This window comes from Dipodomys merriami, unplaced genomic scaffold, assembly GCF_024711535.1.
Source record: "Dipodomys merriami isolate MVZ:Mamm:240054 unplaced genomic scaffold, mDipMer1.0.p SCAF_11, whole genome shotgun sequence".
NCBI classification, from domain to species: Eukaryota; Metazoa; Chordata; class Mammalia; order Rodentia; family Heteromyidae; genus Dipodomys; species Dipodomys merriami.
This window is the reverse complement of record NW_027202382.1, coordinates 44,529,374-44,550,401: the sequence shown is the minus strand read 5'-3', so window position 1 is coordinate 44,550,401 and position 21,028 is coordinate 44,529,374. Positions and strand designations below refer to the sequence as shown.

General features: G+C 62.0%; 1 protein-coding gene across 1 annotated transcript in view; it reads right to left on the bottom strand.

Moving 5' to 3' along the window:
- Hmcn2 (hemicentin 2) overlaps positions 1 to 21,028 on the bottom strand; it is a 116,246-nt gene that overhangs the window by 75,406 nt on the left and 19,812 nt on the right. Inside the window, exons 6-22 of the mRNA XM_070005148.1 lie at positions 20,660 to 20,766; positions 20,137 to 20,257; positions 19,002 to 19,265; positions 16,393 to 16,537; positions 15,961 to 16,082; positions 14,526 to 14,798; positions 13,334 to 13,475; positions 12,803 to 12,930; positions 12,332 to 12,445; positions 10,624 to 10,773; positions 7,539 to 7,709; positions 7,018 to 7,113; positions 6,669 to 6,796; positions 4,286 to 4,430; positions 3,326 to 3,438; positions 3,087 to 3,243; positions 2,496 to 2,661 (exon numbers count right to left, since the gene is read on the bottom strand). Of these exons, the coding sequence (XP_069861249.1) occupies positions 2,496 to 2,661; positions 3,087 to 3,243; positions 3,326 to 3,438; positions 4,286 to 4,430; positions 6,669 to 6,796; positions 7,018 to 7,113; positions 7,539 to 7,709; positions 10,624 to 10,773; positions 12,332 to 12,445; positions 12,803 to 12,930; positions 13,334 to 13,475; positions 14,526 to 14,798; positions 15,961 to 16,082; positions 16,393 to 16,537; positions 19,002 to 19,265; positions 20,137 to 20,257; positions 20,660 to 20,766 (2,542 nt within the window). The remainder of the gene's footprint in view (positions 1 to 2,495; positions 2,662 to 3,086; positions 3,244 to 3,325; positions 3,439 to 4,285; positions 4,431 to 6,668; positions 6,797 to 7,017; positions 7,114 to 7,538; positions 7,710 to 10,623; positions 10,774 to 12,331; positions 12,446 to 12,802; positions 12,931 to 13,333; positions 13,476 to 14,525; positions 14,799 to 15,960; positions 16,083 to 16,392; positions 16,538 to 19,001; positions 19,266 to 20,136; positions 20,258 to 20,659; positions 20,767 to 21,028) is intronic.

Here is a 21,028-nt window from a genome sequence, read left to right as displayed (position 1 = left end):
ACACCAGGAGGGACGGACAGTCCGGGCCTCGGATCCTGGCTGGCCTCGGTGCTGGGCACAGGGGTGAGATGCTTTTCAGACTCCCCAGCCCCACCTGCTTTCGGGTGGAGCCCCCCAAGAATAAGGCAGGAGGAGAGGGGAGCGTGGGCACGCCAGTCTCCCCATTTAGACGGGGCGGGCGCAGTGGCGGGAGGGGCCGGAGGGGGACACCAGGACACTGAGCGGCCAGCGTAGGCCTGGGCGTCTGGGGTATCCGGGCCGATGACCCCGCTCCCCGCGTCTGCCTGAAACCCTGGCTTCCGACCCAGAGGGCCGGTGCTCCAGGGGTTCAGAGAAAGCGGGGTGCCCGCCGGACCGCGAGCGAGGCTGTGTGCAGGCTGGCGAGGTATGAGCATGGGCGTGAGTGTGCACACTCACCCAGGCGCGGGCGGAGGCCCTCGGGGAGCAAGGTCACACCCGCCAGTGCTGCCCTCCGTCCTGCGTGCCTGGCTTGGACTGTGGGGGGAGGACCCCCCCCCCCGCCACTGCACCTTCCGTAATGGGGAGCCAGAGGCTCACACCTGTCATCCTAGCTACTCAGGTGGCTGAGATCTGAGGATCTCAGTTCAAAGCCAGCCTGCACAGGAAAGTCTGTGAGACTCTCATCGCCAATAAACCACCAGAAAACTGGAAGTGGTGCTGTGGCTCAAGTGGTAGAGCACTCGCCTTGAGCTGAAGAGCTGAGGGACAGCGCCCAGGCCCAGAGTTCAAGCCCTACAACCGACAAAAATTAAGTAAAAGATCCGTCAACAGCCAGGGAAGTTTCAAATCCTTTCAAAAGTGGAGGCTGCTGACAATCGCCCGCCACTGGAAAGATCCCGCAGCTCCTTCAACCAGGGATGCTGGGGAATATTATTCAGCTAGAAACACTGAAGCTGCTCAGCCGGCTGCAGGGTGAGCCTGGAAAGCATTACGCTGGCCGGGAGAGGCGGACGCCAAGGACCACACAGTGCTCCACATATCGGATAAGTGAGTCAGTCCACAGAGAGGGGCCGGCTGGGCACGGTGGCTCACACTTGTAATCTCAGGAGACAGAGATTGTGAGGCTCACACAGTTCAAGGCCAGCTTGAACAAAAAGATAGTGCGTCTCCCATCTCAACCAACAAGCTGGGATTGGTGGCACACTTCTGCAGTCCCACCTACATGGAAGGCCCTCGGTAGAAGGATTACAGTTGGAGGCCAGTCCCGAGAAAAGCCTCAAGACTCTATCTAAAAATTAACTCAAGGCTGGGGACGTGGTTTGGATGGTAGAACATCTGCCTAGCAAGTTCAGGACTGACCATGGCAGCCACTGCCCCACCCCAGATGCAATGGAAATCAGGGGCTTGCACTCGTGACCCGGGTACAGGTACTGGGTGCGAATCCTTCACCTATGAGACAAAAAGACTCTGTGTGTGCTGGGACTGGGGCGTGAACGCAGGGCCTGGACTTCTTGCTTGGCTTCGTCACACAGCTGGCGCTCTACCACTTGAGCCACAGTCTTACTTCTGGCTTTTTGGTGGTTCACTGGAGATAAGGCTCTCCTAGACTTCTCTGCCCAGGCTGGCTGGGAACCGCGATCCTCAGTTCTAGGCCTCCTGAGTGGCTCGGATGACAGGCATGAGCCCAGCGCCCGGCAAGGCTGTTGGGAGTAATGATTTCAGCACGGAAAGCTGGCGGGCTCCGGGGCCCCGGCACATGGAGTCCGGGTTAGATCAACTCCAGGGCAGCCGCCCCCCCTGCAGATGAACCCTGGAATGCCATAAATCACCGGCGCCAGGCCGCGGGCCAGGCCGCGGGGAGCAGTCGCAGAACAAACGGCACAAAGGCAAAAGCAGCTTTTTGTGGAATGATGGCTCCCGCCGGGCCCATTAACACGCGGGGCGAGGAGGAGCGAACGAGGGAGACGCGCCCGGAAATCACCACCCAGCGAGGGGGGGCTCCCCCACCCCCGCCTCCCGTCTGTCCAGGGTGCATCTGGGGCCCCAGGCTGCAAAGCCTGGCCGGCTGGGCGCACAGATGTCCGGAGATGCAGACGCGTGGGGAGGTGGCTGCTGGAGGCCTTCTTGGCCTAGAATGGACCAGAAACCTCTCCAGGGATGACATCACCATGGCCCGGCTCTCCCCACCCCCACCCCCGGCCAAGGACCTGGGAGCTTGGAGGTTTGCTTTTCTACAGCGCCCCCCCTCCCCCATCCCACCCCCGAGTCAAGTCGCACCCCTCAACCTCGGCTTTCTTAGTTCCGGAACAAGGGCTGCACCCGGCGTGGGTGCCCTGCCCATGTGTGGTTTTCAGGGCCCAGCTCACCCCAGCTCCCACGCACCCACAGACGCATCCCACGCACGGAAGTCCTCCCTGCAGAAGGGACCCCCGCTTCCCGTGCCGTGTGCACAAGGCCCCTCCCCAGCCGTGTCCTGGCCCACCGGAAGCCAGCCCAAGCTCCCCTTCCCACGGCCACGCACCAGCCCCGGGTACCTGTCAGTGCCGGGCGGCAGAGGCCGCTGGTCTTTGGTCCAGGTGACCAGCGGGGCCGGGGAGCCCTGGGCCTCACAGTCCAGAGTCACCCCTTCTCCGGCCCGGGCTGTCACGCTCAGGGCTGTGTCTGCGCCGTGCGGGCCGTTCGCCTTGATGGTGGGCTTGGCTGATGGGGAAAGCAGCAGGGCTGTGAGCGAGACCCTCTCTCACACCACGCTCACGAACCCCGGATGACAGGGATGGCGTGTCCCCCTCCTTCTGACCCTTTGTCTGTAGCCCCCCACATGGGAGCAAGAGCCCCCCCTCCAAACAACCCGGACATCGGGCCAGCCCTGCCTAGACCTCCCATGTGCCCAGACTTTAGTTGTTCAGAGAGAAAATCCCGCAAAAAGCAGACAGAGCACATACAAAGACCCTGAGGCAGCTGGGCCTTCTAGAAATGGGAAGGAGGCGGGAGGAGGCGGGAGGGTCCTGGATAGAGAAGGGTGGGAAGAGAGACGGGCGAGGGGGCTGCCCAGCTGTGGTCCAGGGTCTTCGGCTCCCTCCCAGGCTGAGGTGGGGTGCTGGGCCCCCCCAACCCCGGCTGCTCACTGTTCACCGAGAGCCTCATCTCCTGGCTGGAGAAACCCACGGTGCTGGTGGCTGTGCACACGTAGGTCCCCGTGTCCCCAGGTGATGGCTGGACGATGACCAGGCTGCCATCCCTGCTCACATTGTAGTGGCCGCCGGTGCTCAGGGTGCGGGCGTCCTGGCGGGGCCGAGGACAGAGTCAGCAGTACTGCATCTCCTCCCATGATGCACCGGGCTGGCTCCCTGGGGGCCCCACCCACCTTGGTCCAGGTGACGGCGGGCTGGGGGACCCCCAGGGCCACACAGGGCAGAGAGACAGGGACCCCTTCGTTGGTGACGTGGTGGGTGGCGGCTGGGTGAATCCGAGGTGGCACTTAGAGGAACAGAGCAACTCCATAAACCAGCCGGCCAGTGGCCGGTGTCACCACAGCCCAGACCCCCGCAGCCCACGCCTGTCCTCCCTGCCCCTCAGGAGGCTGAGGTCAGAGGACTGGGGTTTGAAGCCAGCCTGGGCAGGAAACATCTGGGAGACGTTTAGTTTAGCTTGCCCCGCCAAAAGCCAGAGGTGGAGCTGTGGCTCAAGTGCAAAAACGCCAGCCTGGAGTGAAAACAACCTCAGAGATGGGGCGCAGGCCCTCAGTTCAAGGCCCAGGATCGGCACGCACACACACACACACACACACACACACGCACACACACACACGCATGTGCGTGCACACACACGTGGGCGCGCGTGCGTGCATGCGTGTGGACATGTATGCATCTTCCTCCTGTCCTCCGGTCCCAAGGTGTGTGCCAGGGTCATCCTGCAGTGTCCACGCGTGACGGGTGTGCGCCAATAGAGTCCACGCTCCTTCCCGCACATACCGAGCGTGTGCTCCGCGCCCACCGCACAGCAGCCAGCTCTGATGGACAGCTGCTCAGGGGCTGGCTCCTCGGCGCCTGCCACGCCCACTGCCATGCCACGCCCCCGTCAGGGACTCACCTGCCACGCCCACCGCCACGCCACGCCCACGGCACAGCAGCCAGCTCTGATGGACAGCAGCTCAGGGGCTGGCTCCTCGGCGCCTGCCACGCCCACCTGGGGGACTCACCCGCCCCGCCCACCGCCACGCCACGCCCACCGCCCTGCCCACCTGGGGGACTCACCCGCCACGCCACGCCCACCGCCAACGCCACGCCCACCGCCACGCCACGCCCGGGACACGCCTGGGACTCACCCTGCACCGCCAGCTTCACGTCCCGGTGCTGGGCGCCGGCCACATTGGTGGCCACGCAGCTGTAGGTGCCCGCGTCGTCCTGCAGGGCGCCGTCCAGGCGCAGGCTGCCGTCTGCCCGCACGGAGTGCCGGCCACCGGGCGGGAGCTGCGCGGGGTGGGGGGCGCAGCTTGAGCCCAGGGCCCCGCACGGAGGCCTAGCGCCTGCCAGGACCGGCCCGCCCGAGGTCGGGGGCCCGTGGCGTGGACACGGTGGCTTTGAGGTTCAGGATCTTCCCCGCCCCTAGATCGGCGGTGCCCTGACCCCACGGCTCTGATCAGCCAGAGGGCGGGGGAGAAGCTGGGGCTGAGGCCGCAGGGCAGGGGGGCTCCGACACCCACGGAGGCCAAGCACTACCACGCGCGATGGCGGGCTGCGGGCAGAGGACAGGCCACACAGACACGCCCAGCGCCACCCCTACCAGCCGCCCTGCGCTGAGAACCCCCGGGCGGGCGCCCCAGCCCCCCTCTCAGGGCCCTGGAGCTCGGGGCCCACACCATGTTGGGTGCAGAGCTGGCAGTCTCGGGGCTCCCCGCCCCCCCATAGGACAACCACACAGCTGGGGGTTCCCCTCAAAGCCCTGGCCTCCACAGCCCACCCCACCACCTGGGCCCACACCCCACAGCACGCCTGCACTGCTCAGGCCAGGCCACTAGACCCTAAGGTGTCTGCTGATGGGAGGGAGGAAAGGAGGGCAAGTGGGAGGGGAGGGGGAGAAGGGAGGGAGGGGAAGAGAGGGAGGGAGGCAGGCAAGCAAGAAACCAGCAGTGCTCACTGGGCCAGGCTACTTGGGGCAGAGGGAGAAGAAAGCCAGGCCCTTGGTCTTGTGAAGCTCAGGTTAACACAGGACAGACTTTCCAGGCAGCTGTGAATCACGACTCTCACACTTGGCTGCACACTGCCAACACTCAGGGAGTTTTTAAAACTAGGATTTAGCTGGACACTGGTGGCTCACGCCTATAATCCTATTCAGGAGGCTGAGATCTGAGGATGGAGGTTCGAAGCCAGCCTGGGCAGGAAAGTCCCTAAGACTGTGATCTCCAATCAACCACCAAAAAGCCAGAAGGGGAGCTATGGCTCACATGGTAGGTTCTGACTTAATTAGCATGTTGGAGCCCAACACATTCGGTACACGCCTGTAATCCCAGAAATTCTGCTCTGGAGTTGGAGGCAGGAGGGTTGAGAGGTGGAAGCCAGCGCCAGCAAAGCAAGCGAGGTCTTCTCTCAGAAACAAAATAAAAATGTTAAGGAAGAGCCAAGGCCGGGTGCAGACCTATCATCCTAGCTACTTGGAGGGTAGAGATCAGAGGACTGTGATATAAGGCCAGCACAGGCATAAAAGTTCACCACTTCAGTCTCCCGCAGCGGCCAGAGACAGCCGCACAAGCCTGCCATCCCAGTGACGAAGGGTACCCCAAATAGACGGATCACAGTCCTGGCCGGCCTGGGTATGAAGTGAGATGCTACCTCCAAAATAATCAATGCAAGAAGAGACTGCCCGAGTGGCTCAAGTGGTAGAGCTCCTGCTTTTGTATGTGTGAGGCCCTGAGTTCAATCCCCACTACTACCAAAAAAGAAAAAATCAGGGAGGGCATGGCTCAAGTACTAGACCCCTTGGCCTAGTAAGCATGAAGGCCTGGGTTCAAGTAAACTGAAGTAGCAGGGTGTGTTTAAAGCTCTCTAGACAGTAACACTGGCCCTGAGACCAGAACCAAGGCAGTGCCCCCAACCCGGGACTTAAAGCAAGGTTGGCCAGCTCTCTTTGGAGCCAAGGCCAGAGGGGCCATGACCTAGACAGCAGGACCAGAAAGCACCCCTGCCTCCCCCTCTCTCCAGATCCTCCACCCACCGCACCCCTGCCTCCCCTCCCCAGATCCTCCACCCACCGCACCCCTGCCTCCCCTCCCCAGATCCTCCACCCACCGCACCCCTGTCTCCCCTCCCCAGATCCTCCACCCACCGCACCCCTGTCTCCCTCTCTCCAGATCCTCCACCGCACCTGTCTCCCCTCCCCAGATCATCCACCAACCACAACCCTGCCTTCCCCTCTCCAGACCCTCCACCCACCACACCCCTGCCTCCCCCTCTCTCCAGATCCTCCACCCACCGCACCCCTGCCTCCCCTCTCCAAATCCTCCACCCACCGCACCCCTGCCTCCCCTCCCCAGACCCTCCACCGCACCCCTGCCTCCCCTCCCCAGACCCTCCACCGCACCCCTGCCTCCCCTCCCCAGACCCTCCACCGCACCCCTGCCTCCCCTCCCCAGACCCTCCACTGCACCCCTGCCTCCCCTCCCCAGATCCTCACAGGCCGGCTGCCCCCCACCCCAGGAGCCCCCCACTCACAGGCCGGCCAGCCCTGAGCCAGCGCCTCTCGGGGAGGGGCCTCCCCGCCAGGATGACACAAGGCAGCGTCACAGGCTGTCCCTCCAGGACCCGGACCACGGGAGCACTGCTGGCGATCTGCGGGGGCACTGTGGGGAGAGGAGGGTGTGGGCCTCAGCAGACCCCCGTGAGCAGCCACTTGGGGGGTCAAGGCCCACCCTGCGAGCTCTGCAGGGAACAGAGCATGCGTTAGGACGGGTCCGAGGTCTCCCAGGACGCAGAGGATGGCCGCCATGGGGGTCTCCCTGGCTGCCTGGGGCGCGCCACCTCCGCCCCCACCCCGCCCCAGGACTCAGCACCACCAGCCAACCATGTCCGGTGAGCACGAGCCGCGTCTCCGCCTGGGCCTTCCCGAAGATGTTCCGCGCTTCGCAGGTGTACGAGGCCTCGTGCTCGGGGGCTGCGCCTGTGGACGGGGGGAGGGGGCTGACTGCCAGGACCCCGTCTCCCGGCTCCTGCCGCCCAGCCATGGCAGCTCACACCTGCCATCCCAGCCACACCGGACGGAGGCTGGGGAGGCCGAGGGTCCAGGCCACCCGGGGTGGGGGCGCGGTTCCTGAGAACCCATCTCAACAGGAAAAACAAAAAGCTGGGAATGGTGGCATGCACCTGTCGTTCCAGCCACAGCGGGGGCAGAGACAGGAGGACCAAGGCCAAGCCCCAAGAGCAGGAGGCCTGGCTCAGGTGACAGCGCCCGCCTGGCGAGCGCAGGTCCCTGGAATCGAACCCCAGGCCGGCCGGTGTGAGCGGGGCACGTGGTAGCCATCTTGGTGGGGCCTGTGAGAGCAAGCGGGCGGCCCCCATGCCCGCGTGTGCACCCCGATGTCTTACTTTCAAAGAACAGCACCCCGGAGCGGCGCTGTCCGGTCCCCAGGGCCCGGCCATCCGCGCGACGCCAGGTGACGGTGGGGGGCGGGCGGCCCGCGGCCCGGCACGCCAGGAGGGCGCTCCTGCCCAGCTCCGCTGTCACCTCCTGCGGCAGCTCCAGCAGCCGGGGCGGGTCTGCGGGGAGTCGACCAGCCTGCCTCACCACCCAGTCCCCCTGGGCACCGCCGCTGCACCCCAGACCCTGAGCGCCGGCGGCGCCGGGGCTCGCACGCTGAGCATCCAGAGGGCTCCAGCTGGGATGCCCTGCGAAGCTCCTCCAGCCACAGGAACGTGGCTGCCTGGGATTGGGGTTCTCCCGGGGGTGGGAGTGGGGGACCCTGGCCTCTCTGACTCCCCACCTCTACATGATCTTTCCTGAGTCACGGGACGTTTTGGGCAGGCGGTGAGAGGAAGCGCAAGGCCCGTCCACTTCCACGGCCACCCCAGAGCGACACCTCCAGGGACCAGGGTTCCCCTCCCTCCCTCCTCTGCTCCATTCTTTGGTTGCTGATAGATATGTCTGGACTAAGCACGTGTAGCAATGCCTCAGGGTAAATTCATGCCAGGTGCCGGTGGCTCCCGCCTATACCCCTGGCTTCTCTGGAGGCTGAGATCTGGAGGATCATGGTATAAAGCTAGCATGGGCAGGAAAAGCCCAGGGGATTCTGGCTGGTAACTAACCAACACAAAAGCAAGGCTGGAGGCATGGCTCAAATGGTAGAGCACCAGCCAAACAAACAAGCCAAGTGAGCGTCTGAGGCCCTGAGTTCAAGCCTCAGTCCCAGGGGGATAAAAAAGGAATAAATAGAAGATGCTCTCTGCCCTTTGGTCCAGCCCCGACGGCCTGCAGGCCCCCTGCAGCCCAGACACCACCCAGCTAAGTCTGGGGCCTGTCTACCATGGAGGTCCCTGGCCTCTTAGCACCATGGAAAAAACACCTCCTCTTGGTTCTTTTCGGAAATCCCCGTCCTTCTAGATAATGACGCTGAATTTCCCTGCCAGCCACCAGGGGAGGGAAGTTCCAAGGAGCCCTGCCCCAGAGGAGGCTCTGTCCAGCCGTGTCCTCACCCCAACGCCCAGCTCCCTGACTTCCACCTACGGCAAAGCTGGGGAGCCTGGAGCCCCGGCACCCCCAAAGCAGGGCCCAAAGTGGCGTATATCCCTGGGCAGTGCCCCACGTGGGCTGGGCGCCCGAGGCAGGGTCTCCGCGTGCACTGATGATGCCACCATGAGCCTGGAGCTCAGCCCACGGCCCCACAAACCCCAGGACCAGCATCTCCCCCCAAAAAAAGGTGCAAAAAGGAAGTGGAGGCGTGGCCCAGGGCAGAGTGCCTGCCTGAGTGCTGGCACTGGCTGAGAAGGACAGTGCTTCCCCGGGTCCCAGTGCCACAGGAAGGCTTGGCAGCGGGAAGTGGGCACGTGCCCACCCCGCCCCAGCCTCTGCCAGCCGGCCAGGGAGGCCGGCCCACAGCTGCCATCCAGATGGGCCAGAAGTCTGATTTCCCATCATCCCTGCCAGCCCGGCTCACCACAGCCCACGGCTGCCACTGCCTCCTCTCTCTGACACGAGGGAAGGTTCCAGAGCCAACCGCAATGCACAAAGGGCCAATGGGACACCGGGCTGAGCCCCCAAAGAAACAAAGGCTCAGTGGAGGAGAAATCAGGCCCGGAGCAGAGGTCGGCTCGGCTTCCCCAGAACCTGCTACCCAAAACCCCTGACAATGGCTTCAGGCCGCAGACCATCCTCCTGTCTCTCCCTCAAGCAGCAGAGACATTTCTGCCCACAAGGAGGCCAGAGGGATGGAGGGGAAGGGAGTTCCCGCTCATCCCGTGAGCTTGGCTGGGAACCTCAGCGGTGTGACTTAGCACAGAGCTACGGCCCCAAGGGCGGCCAAGAGCTGTCTTGCTCCCGGCGGCAGTGGCGGCACTGTCTCCTCCAGGAAGCCTTCCTGGTGCCAGGGTGGCCCGCGACCCCTGCAGACAATGGCTATGTGGGATTCCTTTTTTTTTTTTGTCAGTCCTTGGGCTTGAACGCAGGGCCTGGGCGCTGTCCCTGAGCTTCTTTTGCTCAAGGCTAGCGCTCTATCATGTGAGCCACAGCACCACTTCTGGCTTTTTCTGTGTATGTGGTGCTGAGGAATGGAACCCAGGGCTTCATGCATGCGAGGCAAGCGCCCTACCACTGAGCCACCTTCCCAGCCCCTGGCCGTGTGGGATTCTGAGACCCTGTTCCATGCTCTCTGAGCAGTGATAGGGCAGACACTGCGTCTCACCCACCACCCTGTCCCCAGGAATGAAGAAAGGATCGAATAAATGAATAAATGAGTGAGTGGGTGAGTGAATGAAGTCCAGGGTGTCCCAAGCCTGCGAGGATTCCAGCCCTGAGACAGCCCCCGCTCTGTCAGGGCTAGACCCCACAGACTCAGCTGAAACCAGCCAGGCCCTGGCCCCTCCCAGGCCCGACCAGAACATTCTGGATTGATTCCCCTTCAATCACAGCAGATCTGTCCCAACTCTGCATGCCCATGGCTCCCAAGCAAGTCCCAGTGCCCAGAGCCCAGGCCTGGCGGTCGGGCCTCCAGGGACCACAGCGCAGGCCGGGCGCCAGCTGCACAGAGGCCCAGCGCCCCAGTCCGAGCTGGCTGCTCGGCCGGCCAGGCTGCATGCTAGTGACCCGGCCTGAGGTCGGCTGTGAGGACTGTTGGGTTGTGTCTGTCTGTCATCTGTCTGTCTGTTCTCTTGCTGTGCATTAGTCTGGAAAAACCCACACGTTCACTGCCAACAACTACGTGAGTGACCCCCCGGATGGATGATTAAACCAGACTACCCTGAAGAAGACAAGACGGCAGCCCTGACCATTGTGTAGACGGCGGACCCCACGCCAGAACCGCCCGCCACGCCACACCAGGCTGTGTGGCCATGAATGCTTACTGTGACAGCACCCCGCTTTGAGCCGGTTGGCCCCCCAGCTGGGCCCCGCCCCTCCCACCCTGGAGCCCAGGCAGAGGGGTGGGGCGGGGCCAGGCTGGGCGGGGCCTGGTGCACTCACATCCAACCTCCAGCTGGATCTGAGCAGAGGCATTGCCCAGCTCGTTGATGGCTCGGCAGGTGTAGATGCCCACGTCCCGCTCCTGGGCCGCTGGGATCCGCAGGGTTCCCGGGCTGGAGCCCTCAGGCGCCAGAATCATCTCCAGAGCCCCTGCAGCGGAAGGGTACAGGGTACAGAGCTGGCCCAGGCGGACATCCAGCCTCCACGGACACGTGGATCAAGCAAACCAGCTTCACCCACACCATGGAACTCTGCTCTCCCCCAGGAAGTGAGAGGACATCGACTGCAAAGAAACGCGTGGGCCTGGAGAAAATGACGTCAAGAGAAGTCAGGGGTCTGGAGATGTGGCTCAGTGGTAGAGTGCTTGCCTAGCATGCATGAAGCCCTGGGTTTGATTCCTCAGTACCACATACACAGAAAAAGCTGGAAGTGGTGCTGTGGCTCAAGTGGTAGAGCGCTAGCCTTGAGCAAAAGAAGCCCAGGCCCTGGGTTCAAGCCCCAGGACTGGCCAGTGAGAAAAAGGGGGAGGGTTATGTCAAGCCCAGAGAGACCAATTACATGTGTTTTCTCTCCTGGGTAGACGCTAGTACTAATTTACAGATGTACATGTAAATGCATCCAGGCTTGCATGCAAGTATACACACATGTATTAACTGAAGCATAGTATTTGCAGAGGAGAATTCAAGTGGTGCAACTTCCTAGAAAAACTCACTGTCCAACAAAATGAACACCAGGAAGGAAATTGAGAAGTGCAGGAGAGGAGAGGGGTCAAAGGGAGAGGAACGCGAGCGAAGAGAGGAGGTGTGGAGTACACGATCATAATGTTCAATGCACATGCAATGAAATTTCTTTTTTGGTTGGTTGTGGGGCTTGAACTCTGGGCCTGGACGCTGTCCCTCAGCTCTTCAGCTCAAGGCGAGCGCTCTAACGCTTGAGCCACAGCGCCACTTCCGGCTTTTTTCTTTTCGCTTATGTGGTGCTGAGGAATCGAACCCAGGGCCTCAGGCATGCAAGGCAAGCGCTCTACCACTGAGCCACCTTCCCAGCCCTGCAATGGAATTTTTTAAATTGAGGGGAGGGTGGGGAGGGGAGGAGGGCAACAGAAGGGGTGATGTACATTGAAATGCAATGTACTCAGAAACCGATTTGTTGAGTGGCAACTGCTTTATACAACGAATTAAAGTTAATACAAATATAATTTTAAAAATAGTGGCTCTGAGCTGGGCGCCAGTGGCTCACGCCTGTCATCCCAGCTACTCAGGAGGCTGAGATTTAAGGATCACAGTTTGAAGCCAGCCAGGGCAAGAAAGTCCATGAGACTTTTATCTCCCATGAACCATCAGAAAATCAGAAGTGGAGTTGTGGCCCTAAGTGGTAGAGTGCGTGCCTTGAGCAAAAGAACGCAGGGTCAGCGCCCAGGTCCTGAGTTCAAGTCCCATAGCTGACAAAAAAAAGTGGCTTTGGGCAGGTAGAGCAGCCGACACAGAGCCAGGAGTTGGACCACTGGAACATCTCTGAGCCGGGTTGGGGGGAGGAGGAGGGGAGAAGGGGGGGTTGTGACCAGATCCCAGACGGACGGAGGTCACAGGTGGGGTGGGGCTGGGTGGGACCGGCTGAGGAGCCCTGCGGTGAGCGCCGAGCCCGAGGGCCAGGCTTGCTCGAACCCCACACAGAACCAGGCAGTCCCGGGGGACCCCCCACAGCGTACCTCGATACCAGATGACCCGGGGCAGGGGGATCCCTGACACCGCGCACGCCAGCACAGCCTCTTCGCCCACAGCAGCCAGCACCACGGCGCGCACCGCAGAGGCGGACGGGGGGTCTGTGTGGGAGGACATGGGTGTGACACCCCACAGGGGCCCTCCCTGTCCCACCCTGCCCCCTGCCCTGCCCAAGCAGCCGGCCCTCATGCCTACCCCAGGACTCTTGCCTGGCCTCTGTTCCTGCGGCTCCCATGGCTGGCCCCTCACCCCCCCCTGCACGCCCTGCTCTGGGCTCCTCTGCCTTGGCGAGCACCTTGGTTACCTGTCTGAGGGGTTGTGTCTCCCCACCAGCATATAAGTCCCCTGGACAGGGTCTACATGCTCATTCTTGAGCCCCCAGGACCTGGCTCACCACAGGTGCCCAGTGTTTGGGGGAGCGGTGGGAAGGGGGGAGGCCACCCCCGTGGCCCCAGTACCTGCGTAGTAGAGGGTAACCGTCTCCTCATCTGTGCCAACTTCATTCGTGGCCCGGCAGCTGTAATTCCCAGCATCCTCCGGGGCTAAGTCCCGAATGAGCAGAGTCCCCTGGGCGTCCACGCGGATTCTGGAGTTGGGCCACAGAATGTGTGAGGTCCGCGAGGGTGGCGCCTCCCCTCGGACCGCCAGCCGTCTGCACGGCCCTGGCCCTGCGGGAGCCAGGTGCTTCACTCATCTTCTTGAATTCAAGAGGTTCAGGGACATAAAGCAACTTGCCCCAGGTCACACAGCCCAAACCTCCCAGGCTGGGTCCAGAGCCTGAGCTCTGGGTGGCCGGGGCCACACCGGGGCTTCAGTGCATGTCGTAGGGCTATCCCCCCACCCTCCTCAGATCCCATTCCAGAGGGCTCTCCCTGACTCTCCCCAGGCCCCAGGAGGCAGACAGGGCAGGAGCAGCCCCCCACAGTGGAGGACCCGAGCATCCCCCCCCTCCGCCGCCAGCCTGGGCTCTGCAGCAGCCTCACCCTCACCTGCTGCCTTCCCGCAGGGCGAGGCCCTCCCGGCTCCAGGAGATGTGGGGGGCAGGGAGCCCCGAGGCTGAGCAGCTGACCTTCACCTCCACACCCTGAGAGAAGCTCTGGGACCTGCTGTTGATGCTGACCGTAGGGGCCTCTGCAGCCCAAGGGTGGTGGGGGAGGAGCCGTCAGGGGCGGCCTGGGCCCCCACAGTGCCCCAGAGGGAGGCCTCGAGGGCTAGGACCCCACAGGAGCGTCCCCAGAAACTGGGGACATTGGGGCCCCCCAGACCACACACACCACACACTCTCATATGCATACACGCGCCCCCATATACACACCACACACACATGCACACATATGCACACACCATACACATGTGCACACACATACACACCACACAGCATGCACACTCACACACGTGCATGTTCACATACATTGCACACACATGCGCACTGGCCCCCTCCAGCCTGGGAACTGCAGAGCCCTGCTCTGGGCTGAGCACAGGGGAGGCTTCAGGGCCTCTGCTCTCAGAGCTAGGGACTGTCTCATCTCCAGTGACCTCCCAGGACTGTCCTGGCATTGTCCCTGAACTTAAGGTTCCATTTGTGCATCTGTGCTGCCTACAAGGCTCACAAGCCCCTCCCATGCCCTGGCAGGCATCACTAATGGATCCTCTCCTGCAGAGCTCCTGTGCCCTGACAGGCATCACTAATGGATCCCCTCCCACAGAGCCAAGGCAGACCCTCTGCATCCTGCTTAGTCAACCAAGTGCCACCCACACAAGAAAAGGGGTCCATCGAAGTCCTGGGGGACCTAGGCCTCACCCAGGCTTTGCAAGTCCCAGACAGGTATACTTTCCTCTGCCTCCTCCACACAATCTGTGCCACACACATCTGAGTTCTGAGCATTCTGTCCCTGCCCTGTGTACTTACCAGCTAAGAGCTATGTATTGAGTAGAAGGCGGATTAGAGAAGGAGGGGCCCAGTGACATAGGAATAAAACAAGCAACAGGGAAACTGGCCTGGTCTGCAGCAGTAGACACTTAGGTTAGATACTAGCATGAACTTCTCAACAAGGAGAACTGCTAAGCTCTGACTTGTCTGCAGGACCCTCTTTCCCTGAGATCTGAGCCACAGGTTGGGGTCCCGGGCTTCCTGTTGAATGGGGGTAGGAGCAGGGGCAGTAGGGGTAGGAAGAGCCTCACCTCGCACCAGGAGCCAGGTGGATGCCCTCGAGGCCCCGTTGGCGTTGCTGGCCACACACTGGTACTGGCCACCATCACTGGGGACGACGTCCCTGACCTCCAGGGACTGGTCCGCCAGCCGGGAGACCCGGCCCTCGGAGACCGGCAGGACTTGCCAGTCGCGGACCCACGTGAGGTTGTAGGGGTGGTCACTCAGGACGTGGCAGGCCAGGAGGGCCGTCTCCCCGGGGGACACGGTCACGTTGGCACCAGGGAGCAGCTGCGGTGGGGGGTCTGCGGGGACAGAGCGTGAGAGAGCAGCTGGCAGCGCACGCATGCACATCTGCTCTCCACCGGGCTGCCCAGCCGCAGGGGCCCCCACACCCCCCCCACACATAAACCACAGCCAGCCGCAGCTTGAGAAAGCCCTACAGGGCTCTTCACACCTCCGGAGCCAATGACCCCACCCCAGGGAATACAGAAAGCTCCAGAACAGTTGGCAGCACACGAAACTCCTCCGTGCCCTCACTGCCAATGTAGAAATGAGACCTCGGCCCGAGGGCGGGAGGAGCCAGGGCCTCGGCTGTCTGCACAGCAGACGCAGGGACACAAGCTGACACCAGGTCTACAGGCCCCAGGGGCTGAGCCACGCCCAGCAGGCGGTGTCCAGACAGAGCACGTGGAGGAGTGAGACCACAGAGCTGGTGTGTGGCTCACACCTGTAATCCCAGCCACTCAGGAGAAGCCAGCCTGGGCAGAAAAGCCTATAAGACTCTTATCTAAATAACCAGCAAAGCTGGCACTGGTGGCTCACGCCTGTCATCCTAGCTACTCAGGAGGCTGAGATCTGAGGATCACGGTTCAAAGCCAGCCAGGGCAGCAAAGTCCAGGAGACTCTTATCTCCAATAAACCACTTGAAAACCGGAAGTGGCGCTGTGGCTCAAGTGTTAGAGCGCTCGCCTTGAGCTGAAGAGCTGAGGACAGCACTCAGGCCCAGAGTTCAAGCCCCACGACCCACCAAAAAAATAAAAATAAAAGAGTCTCATGGACTTTCCTGGCTGGGGCTGGCTTTGAACTGCAGTCCTCAGATCTCAGCCTCCTGAGTAGCTAGGATGACAGGTGTGAGCACTGGTGCCCGGCCAGGTGCCGATTTCACTTTTGAGGCCCTCTTTGGAGCCCGGCAGGGTAATGCAGATGCTTGAAGGACCAGACAGTCAGGGGTGGCCCGAGGGCTGGGCAGGGGACAGGAGACCCACGCTGGGGTTTCCAGCCTTTGTCTAACTGGCACCCCGGCCTGTTGCTGGGCGAAACAGCCCTAAGTGGGGTGGGAAGGCGGAGGGCCTGGGGACCCCGCACTCTAGGTGAGGGTCAGGCTGCAGCTGGGGCGGGGCCGGAAGCCTTGGTGGGGCCCGAAGCTCTGAGGGCGGGCGGGCGGCGCGGGGCAGGCGTACGGACCTGTGATGACCACCTGGGTCTGTGCGCGGCCAGTCCCCGCCTGGCTGGCGGCCGTGCACTGGTACAGGCCCTCCTCCGCCTTGGAGGCCCTCGGGATCTCCCAGCTGCTGTTTCCCGAGGCCCTGGGAAGAACAGGCATTAGAGACAGAGGTGACGGGCGCTTGCCAGGACGTCTGAGGGGCCGCCGGCCTCATTCCCGCTCTGAAGGGAGACATTCGGTGACCTGAGAAGGCTCTCCAGCCTCCTGCACCCCAAATGTTCTGACCCTAGAGCGGGGTCCCTGTGGGGTGGCGGCCCCCTGGGGAGGCTCAGGACACTCACTGTTCCCCACTCCTGGCCAGGCTGCGGTCCCCAGCTGGCACCCCGCGACCAAGGCCGAGGCCTCCCTCCTGTCCTCCCCCCCACCCCCCCACCCCTCCCAGGGCCACTCACGGCAGCAGCCGCTCCTCGCCCAGCCTGGCGCCGTCCCGCCACAGCTGCAGCCGGAAGGGGAGGGCGCTGTGCACCGCGCAGGACACCAGCAGGGGCTGCCGCAGGTAGCCGTGGATCCTGGGGGGCATGCTCACCAGGGGGGTACCTGTGGGCGAGAACGGGGTTCGGAGCCCCTCCCTGCTGCCCCATGGCCCAGCCTCCAAACCAGCGATGGTCAGGGACGGCCGGAGCTCGAGGCCAGCCAGGCCCCTGCTGGCCCTAAGCCTCCCACCACCCTGGTAAACCCAGGGCGCCATGCTGCTCTGAGGAACACATAGAAATGGCCATGTGGTGAGCACGTGGAGACTGTGCACGTGGCACTCGTGGCTTACAGGTAGGCTATGTAACACCAGACAGGCCGGGAGGGAGGGACCCGCCCCCCACTTCCATTATTGTCTGTAACCAGTCAGTTCTGAAATCTGAAGAAGGGGTCCCCAGGGGTGTGGGTGACTCTGCCTCTCCTTTCACCTGGATGGTTCGTTAAGCCTTTCCATATGTGTATATAATGCCAAGCACTAGCAGCTTATGCCTGGAATCCTAGCTACTCAGAAGGCAGAGATCTGAGGCTCATGGTTCAAAGCTAGCCCCCATAGGAAAGTCCATGAGATTCTTATCTTCCAATAAACCACCAGAGAGGCCAAAGTAGAGGCATGATGCAAGTGGTAGAGCGTCAGCCTTGAGTAAAAAAAAAACAAAGCCAAGCAACAGGGCAGGCCTTTGCCAAGCATCTGTCATCCTAGCTACAGCGGAGGCTGAGCTCTGAAGACCGAGGTTCAAAGCCAGCCTGGGCAAAGAAGTCTGCGGAGACTCTTATCTCCAATTAAGCTGTGTGCCACGTGGCTCAAGTGGTTGAGCTCCAGCCGCGAGCAGGTAAGCTCAGGGACAGCATCCAGGCGCCTGCATTCAAGCCACAGTACTGACACAAAAATAAAAATTAACAAAAAATAGCACGATGGGAAGATGGCTGTGAACACAAAGTTCACACACATTTTTCTGAGATAAGACAAGACTTCAAGGCAGCTTGTGATGAGTCCCTTGGGGCCCGCATTGGACACCAGCCCCTCCCTGCCTGCCTTGTCAGGGGGTGACACTCTGTTTCCCTAGCTGTTGGGGATGTCTGAGAAATTCCCGTCTCCCAGGTCAGCTGTGGCCCTGGGGTGCGGCCAGCCCTGCCCCCCCCCCGGTTCCCTCCCCATCCCCCCTAGAGCAGCAAGGAGCCAGTGAGATGCTCTAAGCGTGAGGCTATGTGCTGGGCCTCCACGGAGTACGAGCTGGGGCGGGCAGGGTGGTGACATCACATCGCAGGCTCCCCTGCCATGTCCCCAGGGAGAAGGCGGTTGGACTAGCCAGCCACGTCCTCAGCTGTGCTTTCCATGAGCTGGGGGACCCGGGAACCCCAGGCCTCCTCCCAAACCCAGAGCCTGCCTCCGGCTCTAAGGCAAACCCCCAGCTTGGAAACACGGCAGGGATTAAACGCTGCACTGCACCCTCCCACTCTGCTCTCATGCAGACTGGCCTAGGGCTGTGCTCCAAACCCCTGGGTGCACCAAAGGTTGGAAGGAAAATGGGGAGGGGGCACTCCATGGGGTGCTGAAATTCCTTAAAGTAAGATAAGAGCTTCCTGCGGGAGTTGGGGGGGGGCAGTGACCTCGGGACACACCCCCAGAGCCAGCAAAAGCATGACCCAGATGGGGTCAGTCGGAGAGGCTCCGTTTCTCCTCTGGTGATGTAAGGACAGCCCTGTCCACAGGACCACGGCCAAGATGGCCCCTGTACAACTCACAGAGTCCTCAGAGCATCCCTGAGAGCTGGGGGGCTGGGGGGCTCTGTCTCCTCATCAAGACACCCCAGCACTTCCTTGAGGAGGAATCTCAGCAAAGAGCCAACCGCTTCAAAATGGGGACAAATGCATCAAGGCTAGGAGATTTATCTCCAATCAACCAGCAAAAAAAGCCACAGCTATGAGTGAAAAAGCTGAACGAGAGCAAGAAACCCTTGAGTTCAAGTCCTAACACCATGGTGGGGGACGGACAGAAGGACGGATAAACATGAATAGATGGTTGCCTGGCTAGATAAATAAGTGGACAGGTGGAGAGCTCAATGGAGGGATGGACAGATAGATGGGTGAACAGATGGACAGATGCCTAATTGGATGCATGGAGGCACGGACAGATGGATGCATGGATAGATGAATGGACAGATGCATGCACGCGTGGATGAACATAGATAAAAAGCTAACTGGCTAGATGAGTAAGTGGGTGGATGGGCAGATGGACAGATGCGTGGGTGGATGAATGCATGGATAGATGGACAGATGCATGGGTGGATGGACAGGTGGATAGGCAGATGCATGGAGGGAGGGATGGGTAAATGGAAGGATGGATGGTGGAAGGAAGAAAAGATAAAAATGACCTTGAGCTGAGTCATTTAGCATATCTTAGAAGCTTGCCGAAGACTCGTCTTCTAATCTAGCCTAAGCAGAGAAGGCCTCCAGGAAGACGTCCAGGCCTGTGCGTGCACATGCACACACATACGTGTACCAGAGAGCTGGGGACAGAGGTCACACTCACCGGAGTCTGCCCCGCTGTAGGAAACTCCGGAGACTCGGACCAGGGGGCTCCCTGTGTGGTCTTTGCCCTTCACCTTGAGGTAGAAGCGTTCCTGGGGGGCGTGGAAGGAGGGTCCACCCCACAGCTGGTGGGTGGACTCATTGGACAGCAGCTGTGTGGGCAGCGTCAGGAGGGGCCGTCCTGAGCTGTGGGCCAGCTCCACAGAGTCCAAGTGGCCAGACGCCTGCAGGCCCGTCGCGTTGATCAGCAGGGAGATGGGCACACCTGCGGAGGGAGGGCGAGGGGCAAGCACAAGTGCTGGCATTGACCAGGCCTCAGAGACTCAGCTGACCCGCCCTCCCCACACACGCCCGCCTTCGCCACCCACCCAGTGCCCTCCACTGCTGGGGGGGGGGGAGCTTGCCCTCCACTGCTGGGGGGGGCTTGCCTTCCACTGCTGGGGGGGGCTTGCCTTCCACTGCTAGGGGGGGCTTGCCTTCCATTGCTGGGGGGGGCTTGCCTTCCACTGCTGGGGGGGGCTTGCCCTCCACTGCTGGGGGGGGCTTGCCTTCCACTGCTGGGGGGGAGCTTACCCTCCACTGCTTGGGGGGGGGTGCTTGCTGCTGTCCCTGGTGCTGAAACACCACCGTCCAGCCACACCCTGCTTCCCCACCCCCCCCCACCCCCCGCAGATCGGGAAGGTGGTGTGCCATCCCACCCTGCCCTGTTAACAGCGGCCTCCAGGGATGGCCTGGGATACGTGGACACCCTAGCCGGGGCCTCGGACAAGCCCAGCCTCTCTCCGTGCTCAGCTGTGCGTCCTTCGCTTTTCTGTCCTGCTGGGAAGGTGGCGCTTTGCACACCAGCAGAGCTGGACTTGGCGCTCGTCCTTCGCCTGGCTGGCCTGCGACCCTGGGTCAGGCTGGGCCTCCCTTTGCAGACGGCCCTCTTTCCCTCTCGGATCCCACCCACTAGGAGTCTGTGGGTGTGGTCAGGTGGCTGAATGCTTTTCTTTTCCTTCCTTCCTTCCTTCCTTCCTTTCCACAGCCACTCACAGCCAGACGTGCCTCCACCCCACTGCTTCTGCAGACAGCTCGGCACTGTCCGCAGGTCAAGGGCATGGAAGGTCAAGCGCACAGAGGTCAAGGGCACGCACCTTGCAGGGGCCACTCGATGGTGTGGCTGAGGTCCAGCGAGGGCTGCGTGGAGAAGCCAGCTCGGAAGTCGATGTCGCTGATGCCCGTGATCCTCACGGAGTGGCGGCCACTGCTGTAGACCTAGCACAGCCGCGGCCCGGTCACCACGGCGTGGGACCCCGGGACCCCAGGTCCAGGGCAGGAGCCTCCGGCCCGGCCTGGTCTCCCCCACGCTGGCACGGCCCACGCTGGCATGTGGCGTTCTGTCTACGCAGGCGCACAGGCAGCTCCCCGGCTCCCACGGGAGAACAGATGACCCCACCGCCACCCACCTTCACTCTGGAGGCTGCTCAGCCTCTCAGCGCTCCCCTGCACGGTGGGTCCCCGTCCGTCCCCCGCAAGTCAAACTCCCAGCCTTGTTTTTCCCATTGGAAACTTTCTTGAAGGTTCCCTAATCCAGCTCAAACGGGGATGCACCCCCACCGGGCTGGACCAGTTGCTATGGTAACGCCCCCTCCCGTGCCCTCCCACTCCCTGCTGCACCTTGATGGACCAGAGCCCCGGATGCTCAGGCTTGAAGGCCACGACCCGGGCCGAGTCAGGAATGTTGAGAAGCACGTTGAGGCCCTCGTCCTTCTGCAGGATCCTCCCTGTGGAAGCCGGGGTGCTGCTCAGCCCCCAGCGCCCTCCCAGGGTCCTGGGGGTCCCAGCCTGCCTCCAGGAACCCACACAGCTGGCAGAGGGTGGGCATTTGGGTCCCGCTGCTTCATGGCCACTGGCCTCCCCGCTTCCTGGCACCCCTGCTTCCTATTTCTTTTCTTTTTTGGGGGGGTGTCGGTCGTAGATCTTGAACTCTGGGCCTGGGCGCTGTCCCTCAGCTCTTCAGCTCAAGGCTAGTGCTCTAGCACTTGA